The sequence below is a fragment of the Phoenix dactylifera genome, chromosome 16, assembly GCF_009389715.1.
Source record: "Phoenix dactylifera cultivar Barhee BC4 chromosome 16, palm_55x_up_171113_PBpolish2nd_filt_p, whole genome shotgun sequence".
NCBI classification, from domain to species: Eukaryota; Viridiplantae; Streptophyta; class Magnoliopsida; order Arecales; family Arecaceae; genus Phoenix; species Phoenix dactylifera.
The window spans coordinates 12,600,442-12,620,050 of record NC_052407.1 but is presented as its reverse complement, the minus strand read 5'-3'; the positions used below and the strand labels follow the sequence as shown (position 1 = coordinate 12,620,050).

The 19,609-nt window shown below is 39.3% G+C and overlaps 1 protein-coding gene across 1 annotated transcript; it reads right to left on the bottom strand.

Moving 5' to 3' along the window:
* Nucleotides 1-11,588: 11,588 nt before the first annotated feature.
* On the bottom strand, nucleotides 11,589-19,396 carry LOC120104086 (homeobox-leucine zipper protein HOX32-like). Its single transcript, XM_039114591.1, has 18 exons — nucleotides 18,744-19,396; nucleotides 17,195-17,354; nucleotides 16,597-16,712; nucleotides 16,421-16,511; nucleotides 16,232-16,327; nucleotides 16,036-16,149; nucleotides 15,838-15,921; nucleotides 15,509-15,664; nucleotides 15,348-15,422; nucleotides 15,159-15,265; nucleotides 14,873-15,065; nucleotides 14,430-14,621; nucleotides 14,249-14,329; nucleotides 14,030-14,164; nucleotides 13,169-13,497; nucleotides 12,352-12,460; nucleotides 12,053-12,202; nucleotides 11,589-11,952 (listed from the first exon to the last, which is right to left on the bottom strand). The coding sequence occupies exons 1-18, from the start codon at nucleotides 18,977-18,979 to the stop codon at nucleotides 11,806-11,808; spliced, it is 2,571 nt and encodes an 856-aa protein (XP_038970519.1). The 5' UTR covers nucleotides 18,980-19,396; the 3' UTR covers nucleotides 11,589-11,805.
* Between the last annotated feature and the right edge of the window lie 213 nt (nucleotides 19,397-19,609).

Genomic DNA, 19,609 nt, shown 5'->3' with positions numbered 1-19,609 from the left:
ATTGCAATCCTCAATCTTTATATATAAATATGGTGTAAAAATCTTAGAATCCAGACAATTGAGCCAGCTTTTAAAGATTTACACGTAAAAAGCATGATGACTTTTGGAATGAAAATTAATGCATCTCGTTTGTAAATATACAGTGCTCACCGAGTACAATGAGAAACCACAGCTGGCTATCCTTATTTATAATATATATTAAAGAAAGTTTTTAAAGTCCAAACATATAAAGCTGTACCAAGTTACCATGGTCTTTAGCAAGTATGCCTAGTGACTTGGATTGAATCCTATCTTCATAATGGTTTAGAGAGTTAGGGTATTGGGGGATGGCTACCCCTCATGTATAGACTATTACTATTTATCAAAAGAGAAAAATAATTAAGGAAACTTGATGCATCTCAAACATAGGAAGTAAGGCAGCTCTTGTATAAGCATCCCAATCCTTGATGGGTTCTAGAATAAATCATAACCATCAACCCTTGTAGCATTGAAAGAAAGAAAAACTTGTTCTATTGTAAAAAATTGACAATGATCCCACTTTCAACTAAAAGTTTTGAAAGATCAGTTACCTAAATGGCTATTTTTAAAAATATACATGTCAAAGCATAGCACTGCATGCATACTCACAATGTATAGCATTTGTCTATCTTTATGCTCCTAAATGATTAAAATATTATTTTAGATTTACAATTGCAATTTGACATACATGACTAGCCTTCAAAACCTTTGGGATAAGAAACATTGTCTCTCTTGCACATGAGAAAGACATCTGTTTTGTAAGTATCTTGGTTATTGAAAAGAAAATAGTGTTTCAATTTTAGAAAATTTATTATAAAATACAAGTAGCTAAGAAAAGTAATTATCCTACTTTCAATTAAGATCATAGATAAGTTGGTGACTAGTTGGTTATGTTTTCAAAAATATATGTTAAGGCATATTGTTACATGTGTACTAATATCATACAGTATCTTCATCATCTTTGTACTCTTTGATATTAAATTATAATTTTAATTGCTATTCAATTATCTTTATATTAAATAAATATGTAATACATATGAGCAACTCATCCACTAGCTTGGTGTGAACTCATGAGACTTAAATTTTTAGCTTTTTAAATAGTAAAAATCTTATGGAAATAAGGTTAGAGGGAGATTTCTTACAATTTCATTATCAAATAAAAGATTTTTTTCTGAGAGCATGAAAGGATTCAAATTTGAAAGTTTTCTTATTTTGAAATAGAAAAATAAGAGTTGAACTAATAATTAGCTCATATCATAACTATATTTTATTGCCTTCAAGATTGGACTCAACTTCCTAATATATAAATAAATACATCTACTACATTTGATGCAAAAAGAAAACTATAATGCAAACATAAACACTTGATTCAGGAGGATCAATGGATCCATTTGTGCACCAATGTGGTCACTTCAGGCAAGTCTAGATGGAGTTTTAGAGCACGATCATTCAAGACTTCATTGTAAACCAAAATTTTAATATTTCAAAGAATGTTTATTTTTAGCATGCCAAACACCAAATGAAACTCTTAGTGAGTATTATAAGGGATGACCACCCTCGAGGGGTTCATCGCACCTTGTAAACACATGGCTTCAATGATGTTTGGGTTATCGAATAAGCCAATCAACTTTTTTTTGGTAGCAAGTTGACTAAGTATATCTTCCAATCTAGAAGAAATTAGGTAATGCGACAAAAAGTAAAGTTGATATAAAAGTCAAAATCTAAATTTCTTTTTATATAGTATAAATTTCTTACCATCATAGATAACTTTTCACTTATTTTTACTAGAAGCAGAATTCAACTAAAATATAGAAAGGGTAGACCACATTAGTGATAATACAGGCCCTACGTATCAATTTATTATTAATAAATAAATACAAAATAGGCTAGAAATCCTATTTTCAAATTTCTAAATATTTTTTATTATTTTCTATACGAGGTATATGTTGAGTAGATTAATGAAATTGCCCTCTTCTCTCTTCAATCGAATCAAGTTGCAAGTAGTACAAGTACATGAGAAAAAAGTTTTTAATGTTCAAAAGATATCAAAGGACAAAGATGAGGGCAAGGGCTTCTATCTCGATAGATGATATCGCCAATAGTCAATCAATTATAGGAGAAGATTGTTACAATTTATAGAGCTTATGACTTGACTAATGCATTCGACACCAACACCATCTACTCTTATAACATTGTCTACAATATCTGAAAAGTGAAAATGATGACCTGCCATCTAGTAAAAATGGATGATAACTTGTAGGTTTTCAAAATTCCCCTCTCTAGTCTTTTATAGTCAAAGCACATATTAAGATATTAGGTATATCATGGATCTATCGATATAGAGAAGTTGCATAATAGGTTAAATCAATCGGAGACTCATTTTATTATTTATGAACATAGTATTTAGAAAGTTTCTTTTGCTTATCTAAAGCTTTATAGTCATGCCCTACTTAGTAGAACTTTTATATGAGAAATAATAATGTACTTAATATGACACAAAAATTAACAATTTTATTCAAGAAGAAATTCTATCCAACTTACCATAAGGGAGATCGATTTAGTCAATGATTATATCTCCAGTAGAAGTACGATTAATCTACCAAGGGCTACACCGAGTTCTATAAGTAGACTATTACTTTAGAAATTTCTATTGATGATCATGTAGTCTTTATAAAACACATTGACAATCTTCAATAAAAATATCCAAAAGGAGTTGAACCTATTTAGGGTGGAGAAAATTAATGAAAGCAATGTGAAGCCAAGGGGATTGAGGAGAAAACAAGCCAAGGGAAGACAAGAAGGTGATAAGTCAAAGAATCAGAGCCGAGTTAGGAAAAAAACTAGACTAGAAGGGAGAGCAAGATAAAAAGCAACTCGATACTATTTAAATGAGTTATTTTGATTATTATGAAATTAGTGTGCAGATAGAAAAAAGAAATGTTGGAAGCTTCATTCCAAATTGCACCCCCAAAAAAAAATGAAGGCCCCCAAAAAAAATGAAGGATGCTAAGAAAAAAGGAAAGACGATGTCAATATAATAGTAAAGAGCTTTTTGAGCTCAAGTAGACTCCAAATTAAGTCTGATGGTGAGGAAGTCTAGTGAAACAATATGAACAAACATAGTCTGATGGTCGTCATCAAGATATGAACAGTTATCAACACAAAGGCCATGTTTCTTGATGGCCATCCATCTCTTGATGGCGGCCATTGAGAGCTGCACATTTTATGGTACAAACCGCGCACCGCAAAAGATCAGTTCTCATGTGCATCATCTCTTCATCTCTTTTAAAGTCCATACTGGATGGAGCAAATAACAAAACAGCCAATTTAATTCTAATCTCTGATGCTTATTGCAGAGGCACTTTTGAAGTCAGGTCTTTGTTCCAGCATCTTTGTTGCCAAACCATCTCGAAAGGCATCAGGATACGACGCTTTTAGGTTTGCTTTCATGCTTCTGAAACTCTAATAGGCCAACAAATTAGCACACGCATGGATAGAGAAACATTAACCTGTAAATCTCCTGTCAGAACATGTAAAAGCGCAGGAAGCTATTCATGACAAGTAATCAAAAACATCGCCATCTACCAAGATATCTGAAAAGTAGTCATAGATGTGTATGGCTCCTGCTTTTAGAATTATATAACCAAGCAAGACGAAAGATTGTTTGACGACACACCATTTACCAATATATTCAGCAAGTCCTTCCAATCACAGATCTAGAGGCGTACGGAAGAAAGAGCGACGTGGCACATTGCATACCTTAACTTTGTGAAAAGGTGGTCTAGATCAGGCTTCATAGACTTCAAGAGCAGGTGTTTCTTGCAATGTGCCACGTCGCTCTTTCTTCCCAATCTGCAATTGAATGTGGAAGCATAAACAAAATTAATTGCTTTCAGGCATTTAAATGATAATAGAGTAGAATCTTCTCAAACAAGGAAAGCTCAACAATGTAGGCTAAAAACACATGCGACAAACAAACCAAAACATTCTATTTATCAAAGGAATAGCTCGACAGCCATGAGGACAAGGGAAAGCTTACCCTTACCAAATTCTAAATCATGGAAAGTACTGTTTGCATACAAGTTTCTCCATCGAAGATAACTATGGCCAAAAGAGTCCAGTTGATTACTCATGTTCTGCACCGAAATAGATGCCTGGCCAGCTGACAGTCCAACTGGTTCAACTAGCTGGTCAGTCCGATTTTCAGAACATTGCAAAGAACTACCTTGTGATAAATACGTGTATTCAAATGCTAATTTCATGTGGGAAAAAAATGCTAACTTAGGTATCGTAGGAAACATCAAAACAAAATAATCAAAACCATATTGGAGTGAGAGGCCAATATTTACTGCAATAAACCACCAATAGGGAGTTTTCTGATCAATCGAAAAGGTATCTCCACTCATAGAAAATGACTGAGATAGCTATTCCTTACTAAAATTTTTATAAATACCAAACAAGAGAGAATATTGTAATTAACTAATCAGATAAACAGCATGCTTGGATGCTGAAGAATTATCTTCTAAATGTAGAATAACAATTACCTATCACTTGTCAAAAACAATCATTCTGATTCAAAAATCAAATAAGTTTACTGAAATCACAACAGTTATGAAATGAATAAAATGCCCGGACATAGGAATGCAGAAGCCATACATAAAGATGGCTTTCAAAAATATCAAACCAAAGACAATAAAAATTAAAAGCCAACAATTCCAAATTAACAAAAAGATTACAAGATTGTAGAAAAGAGAAGTGGTTCAGAGACTGAAAAAAGTTTATTATCAACACAGCACAGTTTTTCTTAATTCTTCAGCATTTGATGGTATGCTCATCACTGCTGGTGCTTAGCTAATAGAATTATAAAGCAAAAACATAGAATAAAAAAGATGAAAGGAAAATAAAGAAAAAATATAACATAAAAAAGAAATATAAAAGACGAGAAAAGACAAGGGCCTCAGAAGCTAGAGGTAGATATTTGCATTAGAGAGACAAAGATTACTGGATCTCAGATGGTACGGCATCTCGGCTAACCAAGCCTTGCCCTTCATTTTGTTTTAAACAATGCCTCAAGTCCAAGTACTTGGGAGTTGGGATACACAATGGTTGTACTAGCCAAATTGAGAGTAAACCAAACTCATTGTGCACAAAACTTAGAAATTGAGTTCAAACTTTGGACTAACTCTTGGTAAATTAACAAATGAGCCTAAGCCAAGGTGGGCACGGTGTGATTCAAACTCAACATATTCTTTGTGTGTGTACGCATACATACACATACATACATACATACCTACACACATAATAAACGAACTAAAAGGAAAGCCTATAAAACATATATTTATAATAGATTGATCAAGGTTCGCCATCTAGGTACCGGACCCCGTACTGGTACTATGCTATTACAATGTCGGTATGCGGTACGAGACAGCGAAGCATACCGAGTATTGGTACAGTACAAAATTGCGTACCGAGTGTCGGTACAGTACGAAATTGCGTACCGAGTGTCGGTACAGTACGAGATTGCATACCGACTTGGTACTAACATGGTATGCTATACCGTACCGAACCGAATGGTACCGGACGTACTGTACCGATACCGATACCGTGGCGTACCGACACTCGGTAAGCGTACCGCATACCATACCGTACCGACACTATGCTAGTGTGGCGCCAGTATAGGGTCCGGTACCAATACGGCGAACCTTGGTATGGTACTAATCGGTATGGCCGATTGATAAATATAGGTTATACAATATTAAAATCAAACCCATATGGCCCATATAAACTAGAGGACATTACATCATGAGTCTTTCGTGGGGCTGACAACAGTCTGACCATGGTGTTTCTGATTGAATTTGAACTCTTAGCCTGATGAGGACATCAAGCTTAAACGGAGAGAATATGTGAGAGCTCATGTAGGCATATGAATAGTCTCATATCATTGTATGTTATAGGAGATCTTGGGTACTTATACAGGACCAAGTAACCTAAAAAGTACCTTTCGGCTATCATTTAAGGTAAGGACTATGGTTGTTATAGAATATGTGAAGAAAGGCAAGGATTGTTGATGTAAGAAGAAGATGAGAATCATGCTTATGATGACTTCGCATGGGCTCTATAGAGACCAACAATGGGCACCTAAGAACAATGTTCATGATAACCAAAGCAAGTGGCTAACATTTACTAAATTAAAAGTTTTCACTAATAAGTTTTATGTTCAGCCCAATTACATGGAGAGCAAGAAAAAAGAATAGCTACCCAAGAGTACAAGAAAAGAAAAGAGGACACTCAGGTCTCTAGGTGATAGATTCTAGTATGATAACAAAGCATCAATTAACTTGTTCCTTGGAAGTGCATCTACAGTTCTCTCAAAGTGCGCCAACAAAGAACCTTGCAAATTGTTTGCTATACTCCTAAGAAGTTAATTGTGTTCCAAATCCAGACATGAAACAACAACAGGGAAACACGTCAAGCTTGATTGTTCATTAAAAAAATGCTCAAACGCAATGGGCCCTAAAATTGGGTTGATGGGCAACACCAGTTTGTTAAGTCAAGAGCACCTCAATTGGGAATTCATTCTTAGGAGCATGGTGACGAGAATAATATTTAATCACTAAATACTTAGGCAATCATATCTCATTAGAAGCTTTAGGGACAAGCTAATGTAAAACATACTTGGTGGATATTTTACCTATTAGGCATTTTAGCATTACAAATAATATTCTTTTTAAGAAAATCCCTACAAGATTAAATAAGTTATGTTACATATTTAGGAGCTTATATGTTGATCCAAGAAAGGGTTTTTAAAAGTTCCTGGAAGGCATAAATGGACAGCTAGGATAGAGTTTGAAGTTCAATTTATTTTGTCTAAGACATACAAATCAGATAAATATTGAATTTATAATCCATTTTATACCATACAATAATGTAACCAATACAATGGAATCCTTGCATATCATAATGGTGTATACTGAACAGTACAGGATCATACCAACATATCTTGTAAAATAATATCATGTATTATCCCTTAACCTAGTTCCTAAAGTTACCTATCAGATTCTCCAGGAAAACTGATCACTTGACACCTGTGTTCCCTCATCCAACACTAAACAATGTTTCTCATTTAATCTGCAATGCTCTTATACTAACCATTTGCAGAGATAACTTGTTGATTTCGTATATTTAACTGGGGCCATGAGATACAAGCACTGACAATTTATCTTGATCACACTTTTGCCTTTTGGTATGAAGCTCACTACTTCAGCATCGATCTTTCAATATTGCACGCCTTTCACAATCCAACTTTTCCGAGTTTTCTCCTATACCTAATTCATCGGATATCACCACATCATAATCTTCATCAAATAGGACCTAGACTAATTCTATTCTTGCACTTCCATTGAGGATTATTCTCCTTTTACTGACTTACAAAAGCTATGCAACTAAGGAGTGGTGCAAGTAGCACATGGATGTACTCCTAGAAGTACACAGTCCGACCACAAAGAGATATTGCAAGGAATCAAGCAATTTACATTGATAGCTAGAACAAAAGCAACATTGATCATGCAACTTTCCAGAATTTGCTTCTATTCATGATGATTCACATGAGATGGTTCAAGCAATATTCATATCACCAACTCATCTCATCAAGACAGTAAGGTATGGAAATAGCATATAAGAGTTTCCAAGGTGTCAACAATGGTTGCCAAATGAATCATTGATTAAGCTCTAAAACAATCAGAACCTAAGGCATTCCAACTCAAATTACCAAGTAATTTCAAATTGTCCTATTTCTTTTATAAACTTCAATCCCTTTCTAAGATTGTTTCCGCCACTTCCAACTTAGATAGAGGTCTCCACCATCCCTAACATTGCACTCAAGCCGTATTTTATGACATGTCAAAAAAAAATCACAATTTTGTATAACCTCAATGCCCAAACAAACCAAATTGGAACCGAGATTGGATCCCTCCTGAAAATTCCACCACTCCAACTATCGTAAACCAGGCAAACAAATAAATCAAATAGAACACAGATCATTCCCCGAGATTAAACAGAAACAGTTATTTAAAGGGTAGAAGAAGAAAGATTTACATGAGATGCTGGATTTACTCGATGGATTAGACCTCCTCGCCATTAATTAGGGTTTCGAACTGCCGTGAGACCTCGTCGTCGTCTCCCTCGCCGCCTCCCGCCTCCCCCTCTCTCTCCCTCTTAGCCCTAGCGAACAATAACGAATTGCCCTCGTCCCACGGAAAGCGTATCTCAGCCGTCCATCCAGTGGGGGCCCAGATGGCCCGCCGGAAGGAAGTCCGTCCAATGCCGTCCGGTTCCAATGCGTTTCCCGCATAATTTTGAGAAAAGACGAGATAATTCCAAATTAAAATTAAAGCCCTGATAAGAAGATAAAAACCCTAAAAAGCGCTGGTGGTGGGGAATTATTGGATCCGGGCGGGCAGGCGAATCGCGTCGAGCTCCAGCCCTCGGAATGGAGCCCCTAAATTCCCCTTGCAAGGGACCTCGTAAGGCCATGATGATGATCTCAGTCCCTCCCCCCGTCCCCATTTAAGCCACCGGGATTCCCGCCGGCCCCCAACCATGTCCTCCTGCCCGCTCCCTGGCCCACGCCGGTCTCATCTCATCACCCACAGAGATAATATCATATACATATATATACAGAGAGAGAGAGAGATAAAGGAGGGCAGAAACAAGCGAGGAATGGATGCTGAGGCCGATTCGCTGCAGCGGATCGAGATTTGGGGGAAAAAAGCTGGGGACAAAAGGGAAAGCCCAAACCCATAGAGAGAGAGAGAGAGAGAGAGAGAGAGAGAGAGAGAGAGAGGGAGGCTCGAGAACCATGGCTTCTTTCCCCCACTGCCTCGGTACAGAGAGTACTTTAGGCCGCGTTTGGATGGGAATAAATAAGTCGGGATAACCTCCAATTCCTTCCGCTAAACATATTTTTTTCGCCCTCTTAAACCAATTGCATATCATTTTTTTTGTCCATTTTTCTATCCTTTCTTAAATACAGAAAAAATATAAAACTAATTTCGTCTTTGTGAAGAAAAAAAAGATAAATCTAAATGCTTCCCGTCCACTTATTGTTTATCTAAATTTCGGAAAATAATTATCCCGCAACATAAACCGATCCTCTTTAGCTACCGGATAACTTTTTATTATTCCGTTCAAATTTATTCTGCGACCCAACTTAGCCTTTGAGTCTTCAACACGCCTCCAGACTTCCAACACGCGTACCGTCCCCTAGTAGATTTACCGGTGCGCGTAGCTTACAATCACCGCATGCACGACCATCCATAATCCATGCCGCATGCATGCCATGGCATGAGTAAATAAGATCACCAACCAGCACTCGCCCCCACGGTGGCAGCATCGTAAATTCGGAGAACAGCGGGGTCACTGACAGCGGGGGGCTTCATACGCATGCCCCTGAGCGCCTGGCGCGCCTGACGGGGAGTACAGCAGCGACGCTTTTGAGGGCGGGTGGGAGGGAGACCACGGGCTCACGAGATGCGGACACGTGCCCCTAGAGGGCCACTTGTCGAGAGGGGTCGGGCCCCACCGACAGCGACGGGAGCAGCACCGCCAGATGCTGCGCCTGCCATCGCCCTCGTTTATTCCCGACCACGCTGAGGTCCATCGATCCGTACGCCAACCCGTACCATCCCACCCCTTCAATCAATGCTCCCTGCCCCACCTTTTCTTCTACTGCGATTGGACGTCTCTAACCGTCTGATTTTCCATCCCGTGTCAGAGATGCCCATCACGCGATCAAATCGTTTAGGCAATATCGTATAACACTAAGGGTATTTCGGTAAAAGAGTTGCCGTAATTAATGAGTAAAGGTTCGGTGACGTGGCGTTCCGGCGGCATTCATTTCACCATTTAGGGGGGGGGGGGGGGGGGGGGGGGAAGCAAAATTACAGCGGGCGTACAGACAGAATGGATGGAACGAAGGGAAGATCACGCGGTCTCCTCTTACGTGGCACCTCTCAGGCCTACGGGACCCATTATCGAAGAACCAGTATATTTATTTTATTTTAATCTTCAGAGATGATGCTTGAGAGGGTCTATTTAGTGGGTCTATACAAGGGGTGAGTGTCTATTATTAGAGTCATAAAGAATTAATGAGTACAGGTGGACGAACAGGAGAAGATAATGTGGTCACATCGAAGACTGTGGGTGCTGTCGGGGGACAGGTTTATATGCTGATGATGCGAGGCTCGGCTCTATTTTATTATTATTAAATTATTAAAATGTTTCCGTGCTGAGATAATGTCGCAGGTGTAGGTAGGGAGGCTACTGCTTAGGTTTGACACGGGACAACTCGGTCAAATCGTAGGGTCATGCCTAGGCTTTTTACTAAAAATATTCACCTGCAGCTACGATTAGATGTAGGGGGGTAGGGGCGGCTGCGTGGAAGAAAGCCACGTGATGGTGGGCGCTGGGAGATGAGGGGATCGCGGCCGTTGATGGATGATGGGACAGGGTTGGGATGTGATGGGAATTTCGCTAACCGGAAGAGGTCGGGAAGGGTGGTTGATGGATACCGGTCTCTGAGAGGAGGATGCGACTTCTCGCTGTTGGTTGCATGGTTTGCGACCTTGGTGACCATTCTGGATGTTTAAGTTGGGTGGTAATTTTGGATGTGATCCAAGCCAGATTTTGTGCAGTAAGACCTCCCAGTGAAACCGAACTTAATGCATGGAAGCCTGCCAGAACTGGCTCGAGATGCAGGATACAAATTATATAAATATTATCCTACGTATAGTCTAGAAGCCGCTGTGAAAGGCCCACAACCTTGGTAAGAAGTATTTACTGGGAACTAAGATGGTTTAGGATTCCCTTTATCTAAAGAGCAGGTTGTGTTTGATCTCCTAGTGACGTGAACTCCATTCGGGGTCATTGGATTACTTCAAAGGCATGTTTGATTGGAAAAGTTGAGCCCAAATGAGAATAAACTAACTCTTATTCCAGCTATGCTGTTTAGTTGAAAAAAAATTCTATTCTCATTCTTATACTAGAAGGAAATAAAAATACCTCAATCCTCCACACCTTAGATTGCAAACCAAATGCACACTAAGAAGGGTTGGCCACACAAGGCAATATGCAATCGAGCAAGGTTCTAAGGTGACATGGTCACAGGTCCGTCACTTTTCTCACCATCTAACTATATAAGACGAATGTGAGGATGATTTAAGGCCAAGTTAGAATGTGGCTAACAAATGTCTAGGTCCCCAAAAAATTTAACTCTTACAAAGCACCAGGAACCACAAAGTCATTTAGCATGGATAGAACAGTTGCTTCACCCCTATCAAATAAACTTCCTAGAGTTCATGAGCACTTATTTGTAAGACCAGATCACCTTGCTCGGTTGGCGGACATCTCTAAATGCAGCAGAATGTAATAAGAATTAGAGAACGTTTGCAGGCTACATACTGCTGCTGGCCATACATGAACATTGTGAACCACTAGAGAAGATTGGCTGCTTAAATCCAGTGGGTAGATGAGCATTTTAGATCAAGCAACAAACATCAAGGACACGCATCCGATGCATCAATACAACATGAATTTATAGAAAAACAGGAGGCATTAAACACCACAAAGTACCATCTTAACTTAGATTAACACTGGTCTGATGTTCCCATAATATATAGATAGCAGGTACCAAGAGAAGCGGTCCGATGACTCCAGAAGCATAACATATATCTAAGGATGCTAGAGTTCATCCAGGTACAACATACAGGGGCTGCAAAAGCCACAGGTGACTCAAACAAAAGACCAGTTCACGAACATGAAGGCCAAGCAATGGTGTGAATCCTCTTCATTCAGTACTTTCCATGCCACAGCCTGTTCGTAGGAGACAGGCCTACCCATGCTTGATAAACAGATGCCAGCAGGGAGATAAGCAAAACCCTAGAAGGAATCAACGAACATGTAAGGCGGTGAAATTGAACTAATTTCCCAAAGGAAAGTGCAAAATGATTCAGAAGCGAGTAGAAGCTCTTGTTCTTACCTGTTGCATTATCTTGGTAAACTCCGAGCAAAGCACCTTCCGACCACTATCATCGAGGATCTTCTCCAGCGTAATATCTTGCAAAGCTATAAAAGTGGTTTCCAGCATGTCAAGACCAGCCTGATTTGCGAAGGTAAACACTGGGGACGACTGCAGCAGAAGCAATTGTGTTACAAAGTAGGAACACTAAGAATCCAAATTTGTGTGATAAAGCACAAAGGGAAGAATGCAATTTTATATTATGTTAAAAATCATACGAAGAATGATTTTATCAAGTCTAAAGGAAAATTTCCACTTGCCTTCAACGAACAGCATAAAATTGCATCCGAATGGTGCCACAGGAGTTTCAGCAAGGCGTCACTGCCTGCCTGGGAGTCAGCCCGAAGGAGATCTACTCCAATATGAAACCTGGGATATTTTGAATATAAACATGGCAAATGCAACATAAATCAGATGAAAAATGATTTATCTTATGCAAATGAGCAATCTAGACCTCAAAAATTAATTAGTGATTATCTAAGAAATTCGTCAGTTTGCATTTCCTTAGTATGAATGGAGAGCATTGATCTTTAAACAGCAACTATTTTTTTTCAGAGAATTAAATGGCACAAACTCGGAAATGGTATAATTGTGAGAAGGGATTAGAAAGATGTTGCTAAATAATCTATCCAATGGATGCCGTCCAGGTACACTAGACCAAAATAATCTATACATACATGCTTGAATGAAGCTAATTATCTGATCCACCAGACATCAAACATTTTCAGAATCGATATTTTCCAATAAGTATATTTGCCTGAATTGCAAAAATTATTGTGGCCGAAACATAAACTATACCCGTAACCACAACAGCAACCATCAAGTTTCCTTCACAACTGTTTATGGTCATGTTTACAAAGAGGAGAATGTATTGATATATTCCATAAGAAAGTGGTAAGTGCCCTATAAGTGGCCCTTGCTAAAGTATACCACTATAAACTTATTGGTGTTCTTAAAATTCAAAAAAAAAAAACATGCTTGTTTTACATTTTATTAAAGACTAATATTCTTAATTCAACTCAGTCAAATAATTCAGCATGCAACATTCACAAATGAAAACAAAAATAAAGGCATTACCTGTAGCTCCGGGAAATCCATCGAGCTAGAGTGTGCGCTTCAGGAGAACCAGGATGATGCTTCATCCCAATCTGTGAGCCAAGCCTCGAAGGTGCAATTGCCATTGCAACTCTCTGAACTGAGGCCACCACGCTTCTGACATATTGCCGTGCCATTGCTGCCACACTTTCTCGGAGATGATTCTCATATGTGAATTGGAATGCAATTGTCAGGACAGATCTCAGGTTATAAGTGTTTGAAGAATTTTCGCCAGAAGAGCGGGCTGCAGCACCAGATCCAACTTCAAGCGTGGAAGCCAGGTCAAGGGTTCGATTGACACTGGGTGCATCCTGCTCCAAAAATAAAATATAGCATTTGAAATTATGCCACTAGAGATAAAGCTACTGAAAAGCATGATGCATTTGTTAGATAAATAAATGTTGGTAAAGCTATCACTGCATGCATTGAAACTGAAAAAGTAATATCTGCAAGTAAATAGGCGCAAGCAATTAATAGGTAATGCATGAAAAGTAATAACCTTTATCATTCAATTCAATTTAGTTAGCAGTTTTGTGCACCACGTGCTTTCATTTAATACCGATGCCTATGAGGACTAATGGCAGGCAAAAGTCGATAACATGGGAAAGATAGCCATATGATAAAAACACAAAATGATTGCCCAAACAAAACATAACATTAAAAAAAGGAAAAGGACCACAAGCACTTCAAATATGGATTGGCATTTGTAACATGGATCATTTCATGTCATGCCCCATAATACAAGAAAATTAAAAGAAAAAAACTCATAAGGCTGACATCAATTTATTAATGGCCTTTAAACCAAAAATCGTTTTAAATAATAAACAAGTTTAGTTACCCAACTGTCTTAGGATCCAGCGGTATGACACGGAATCCTGAGGGCAACAAGGGAGCATCATCAGCAAAAGATTCATCTATAGGTGCAAATACAAGCTGTGCACAGGCACCGACTGCATTTTCATCAACTCCACTACAAAGCTGCCATTACAAGAAAAAGAAATTAAGCAGGCAGAGGTCTAATTCCAAAGCATAAAAGCCATCATCATATTTCAATAGACAAACCTGCAGCAAATACATGTCTCTTGACAAAACTACTTCATCTTGGTTGAACCCATGACCCTCAAGCCTAATCACCTCCAAAAACTACAAACGCAAGCAAGAATAGTTGTTGTTATAACATTCGAGCACTGAGAAAATAACATGAGCACATGGAATTGTTTTTTACTAACAAAGATTGGATTACCTCTTCGTGTTCAATAGTATGAGCAAGAGGTAATATAACTTGACCACCCAGAAAACCGCTACTAGCCCTCACACCAGGAACAGCATATGGGCTAGCCCTCAAAGATGCAGCAGAATAAGCATCAACACCACAGTCAGCCCACTCAGAACGGTGCTCCCGCAGAAAACGAACGAGTAAAGCAGGTGGCACATTCTAAATCACCCAAAACAATGTATTATTATACTCAAGTTTCATCCAAGAAAAAATGATGCCACTATTAACAAAACACACCAATCAAAAGTAAGAAGAAAAAAAAGAGTTTTTATCCTCACAATTTTTCATAAAAATTTTGGTGATAACGTGGGATCTTTGAAAAAGCTGAAGCATATAATTAATATATGCACTAAAAAAGAACCCATCAATTTTCTTTTAGCAATAATGGGTGCCAACGGTGAAAGTTAAACCTGCAGCAACATGGATGCCTTTGCACATAAGATGCCACAGCCCATGGCAGAAAACATTGTTGAAGAGTTAACATGAGACCCAAGAAGCTTGTCTGGCGACGAATTTATGGCGATAGTTACATCCTCAACCCCATCACTACCCATTAATGACCAGCCATCATCTGCGAACCCATTTACAGCATCATTGAAACCTCTGCATTTATTCCAATAAGATTTAAGTCAAATCAAAACAGTAGCGAGGTTAAGCAAGAAATAATGAACCAGCAGAAAGTGACAAGGAGTTTACCTGCTCAATCTCTGGCTAAAAGTCCTCAATACAGCAGGTTGACGTCCCCCACCATAAGAAATTTCACCACTTGTTTCTTGTGCAATTTGCCGTATATGACGCAATGCCTAATAAAAAAGAGACAAAAAGTAAATCCAATATACTGCAGTGCTACAAAAACAGGCTCTCATATTAAGACAAGAAACGTACAGCAATGGTCATTTTCTGTGCTAGAATTTTTGGTGACTCGTACAGGGGCCTCAGCACCTCAGGCACGCTCCAAGCCTAAAGCATAAAGAACAAAAGAATTCAAATTTGAAAAAGTCATGCTGGCCAAGTTGATAAGGAATTTAATCATGTAGAAAACTTACATCCAAATCAACATGATCGACAATGTGAATCATTGAACCACCACCCTCACATGGTCGAATTAGATAACCACTGGGAAGCATCTCAGCTCTAACAAAATTCGAAGCAGGTGGCCCAGCAGGACCACCAGTGGAAGGAGTCAATGATCTCTCACAGATCTACAAGATTAAGTTACAGGCTTGAGGTCTAATACAAGAAGAATTTAAACAAAAGAAACATAAAACAAGGAGAGAAATAACAGAACTTAAATAGAAATTTGACAGGGCTTGACAGGAAAAATAAAAATGTGCAGGACAGATGTAACTAAATTTCACGAAATTAAAGTATTTACCACAAGACTGCCATCTTCAAGACCAGTGGTGTATCTGAGCGTCCAGAAGTCGCGCGCCGATGCCAAAGTAGTAGGTGCATATGTCTAATATGGAAAATAAGATAATACAAAGAAAAACAAGTTATGACACGTTGCATCATGCAACGTTCATAGAAAAAAAGGAAAAAATATGGTAATTATAAGACCATAAGCACAAACCTGCATGTATATAAGCTCAATATTCCCTCCATTTCCAGTAGGAATTACAGTCAACACATCAAGGCAGCGGCAGTCACGATACCAAGATGGACGATCTTTGAGGATCTCTGCGACCTATAAAATAATAATCTATAATAGCCTGCTAGGAACAAAAAAAAGCTAGTAGCTGATAGACTTCTTAGAAGGATTGGCTTACCTTTGTGGGTTCTAGACTCACAAGACCACAGGCTCGTGCTGCTACCCCACTGCAATTGTGGGAAACAGCAATGATTCCAATAGAATCCGGACCAGGCTGCAATCATACAACAATCAAGAAAATGCAACTTGACATTGGAATTTGAGATTAAAACTTCTAAGCAAATGTTAGAAATATTTTTCCTATTACCTTCATCCCAACCATCTGAACCCAATCGACAGCAGTTCCAGTGGCTTTTGAAAGGAACTCTGCCAAGGTCTCCTCAGCAATTGCGAGTAGACTGTTAACCATAAAAGTGACAAGTGAGATGGAAGACAAGCAATTAGACAATCGGATGGAAAAATACAACTAGGCTGATAAATTACCCAGCTGGGTTGTTAGCATCCCTTTGAGGATGCTGAGGTGTTGGGTTTTGCTGATGGTGGTGCTGACCACTCGTCACTACAGATTCACAGCTTGTGTCAGTAGTTGCTACAGATGCCTGCACGATGACAAGCAGAGATAAATCTTCGTTCATAGGAAAGTAGATTTAATAAGAATGCATATAATAACCTATAATGTCCTCAAACAGAACAGTGATAGCCTTTCTTAAATGCTCTTCATTGTAAACAAGGGTTGTTCACATAACTCTCTAGTCCCCAACAAGTATGGAAGTAAAACCTCTTCAATCCAGTTGACAAATAATTGATCGCCCTTGCAATCAGATATTTAAGCACTTAATTCATGAGCTCAATTGATTGTTAGATCAACAGAGCTTCAAACCAAGCAATCTTCAGCCTCAGCACAATGTGTTTAGTGTTGAGCATACTGGCAAAAAATGTGTATAGACAACGTAATGAATGCTGGAAAATAAAAGGAAATTACAAAAACAGAAGCGAGCAGACAAGGCCAGAACAAAATATGATCTAGATGCATGGCTGCTTTAAAGCCTTACAAAGAAAAGTGATGACATAATAGCCTTACATGATGTAGTTGCTGGCGCATATATCCATTCTCATAAACAAGTTGGGACACCTGCTTCTGCAGCCGGTCATTTTCCTCCATCAACAGCTTGTTCATGGCAGTCAGCTTTCTGTTAACTGTCTGGAGACGAGATGCTTCCTTTCTTTGTTTCTCCCGGCATCTGATTTTCCATTATAAAATAACAAACATCAGAGGCTTAAAAAGTAAAACGCATAAGAAAGAAAAGCATTTCGATGTCATTCTAACACACATCCACCCAAAGTGAAATTCTGAGCAATCTCTTATCACAAGAACGCTAAGAGACACCGGACATTCAACTATAAGCAGATGATATTGAGAGTACAAACTATTATTAAAGATGTCATCATCGAAGCCTCATTAACTTTTGGACTCTCAGTCATTTTCCCCTCAACTGGTGTCGGTTCCCTCTACTCAATGATTACCACTATATCTCATGTCAAAGGCTTTTAAATAACAAGACAAGCTTCTAGCACCAAGAACACTGCTATCCAACAGTGCGATTTGGAGCTCTAAATTTCCAAGAAATAGAAAGGTAGCTTTTTTGTCGGGACGAGTTTCAAACGCAAGTTTAATGAACTTTCATTTTGAAGGACACCCCCTCATTTGCTGTTACTAGTTCAGACCCCTTCCCCAATATTATCACTTAGCCTTTCGAGGGAAAACTTGAAAGCAAAAGAAAAACCTTTTAAGACCAGATAAGTCCTTTCCAAGTCATTCCAATGCATGGCCATGGCCTTCAACATTGAGGACCACAAAAACAAATGCTTCCCTTCCAGATTATATAGAAAACAGATCTGGATGCGAATTTTTCTTATATACTTAAGCATAGTAAGATTGCCCGAGAACCATATCAAGCTTCTCATAACACAAAGAAAAACTGGAAAATGGAAACATTTAGATCCGACAAATTGAAGAAAAGTAAGAATTTTTGCATCCAATGATTCCAAAAAAAAATCCAGATAAAAGGTATACTGTTCATCAGCAGACATCACAAGTACCAGAAGACACTTTATGATAGCAAATTAAGACAAGAAGCATGGTTCGAATAAAAGGACAGAAACATTTATAACGCAGAAAAGCAAAATACTTTCATATAAAAACATCTTATAAGCAAATCCACGCAAATTATTTGAGGATTTCAGTACAGAAAACCCGTATATTCTTCCAACAAACATTTTCGTGCGAAAATGTAGTAGGACAGCATTAAAAATAGAAGTAATCGGAACTGATAACCAGGAATCGCTCGAAGTGAATGTAAAACAGAGCTACTTATAATAAAAGCGGCAGTTGGGTCATTTACTTCAAAAAAATAAAAAGACATCAAAATCCCCATCGAGGCCTTAAAGATCGTCCCTTTCCAACCCATTACCAAAATCCCTTCTTCCACTAAAAGTCAGACGAAAAGAGAAGGAAAAACCATGGAAAAGCCCAAGCCAGCATGACATCACGGTAAAAAAAATCTCAAAATGAAACCATTTTTTTCGCCAAATCCAACATTTGGACTGGTTTCTGGGCTCTAATTCTTTACCTGCGGTTCTGGAACCAGACTTTGATCTGCTTGGGCTCGATGTTGGCGAGAATCGGGCACTCGCGGATGAGCTGCTGCCGCCGCATGGAGCTGGGCTTGGGGCACTCGGTGTAGACCCTCTCGAGGGCCTCCACCTGCTCCGGGGTGTACCTCACGTACTTCCCCGCGTCCAACCCCCCCTGCTGTGGCTTCCCTGCCTCCTTCCCCCCTCCCTGCCCCGCCACCACCATCGCCATTTCCCCCCGAAAAAACCTAGCAAAAACCAACTTTTACCCCCACAGAACCCCCCCTGTTCCGGCACCTCGGCGGCTGGAGAGTAGAAGCGCCGCCTCCCTCCAGCATCACAGGCTCAGACCCTCGCCCCCTCCGCCGGAACGGCCACAGCGGCGCGGCGGAACCCTAACCCTAGCTTCTTCCCGGCTCCCACAGCGGCCATTTGGAGAGATATAGAGAGAGACAGAGAGATAAAGAGAGAGAAAGAGAGAGGAGGAGATGCTGGCCAAGAAGAAGAGACGAGGCCGCTTTGGTGCTTCCCTTTCGCTTTTTTTTGGGTTTTTTTAACGCTCTCTCGCTGGCCGAGTGGAAGGCTTGGCTCTGCGGCCGGGACCAACTTTAAAGTGGAGCGGCGATGCACGGGGGCGATTTATGGGGCCGCTTCTGCGAGCTTCCCCTTAGTTTAAGAATTTTCTATTCTTTTCAAGAATTGGGAACCATTTCTTTATTTGTTTTGTTTTTTCTGGGCAGCTGTTCCCATTGCTCCGCCTCTCACACACTTTCTCTCTCTCCTCTGCTGCTCCTGCCGCTGATGCTGCTGCTGCTGCTCTCGGAAAAAGTACTTTCTCTCTCTTCAAAGTTTTATACCATAA

Bases quoted from the DNA above. Each gene is read 5' to 3' on its own strand.
- LOC120104086 (XM_039114591.1), bottom strand. From the start codon at position 18,979: ATGGCGATGGTGGTGGCGGGGCAGGGAGGGGGGAAGGAGGCAGGGAAG. The intron at 15,266-15,347 runs GTACGTTTCTTG...CTTTTTTATTAG, and splicing joins CACAGAAAATGACCATTGCT to GCATTGCGTCATATACGGCA. The intron at 12,203-12,351 runs GCAAGTGGAAAT...CTTCTGCTGCAG, and splicing joins TTTTATGCTGTTCGTTGAAG to TCGTCCCCAGTGTTTACCTT.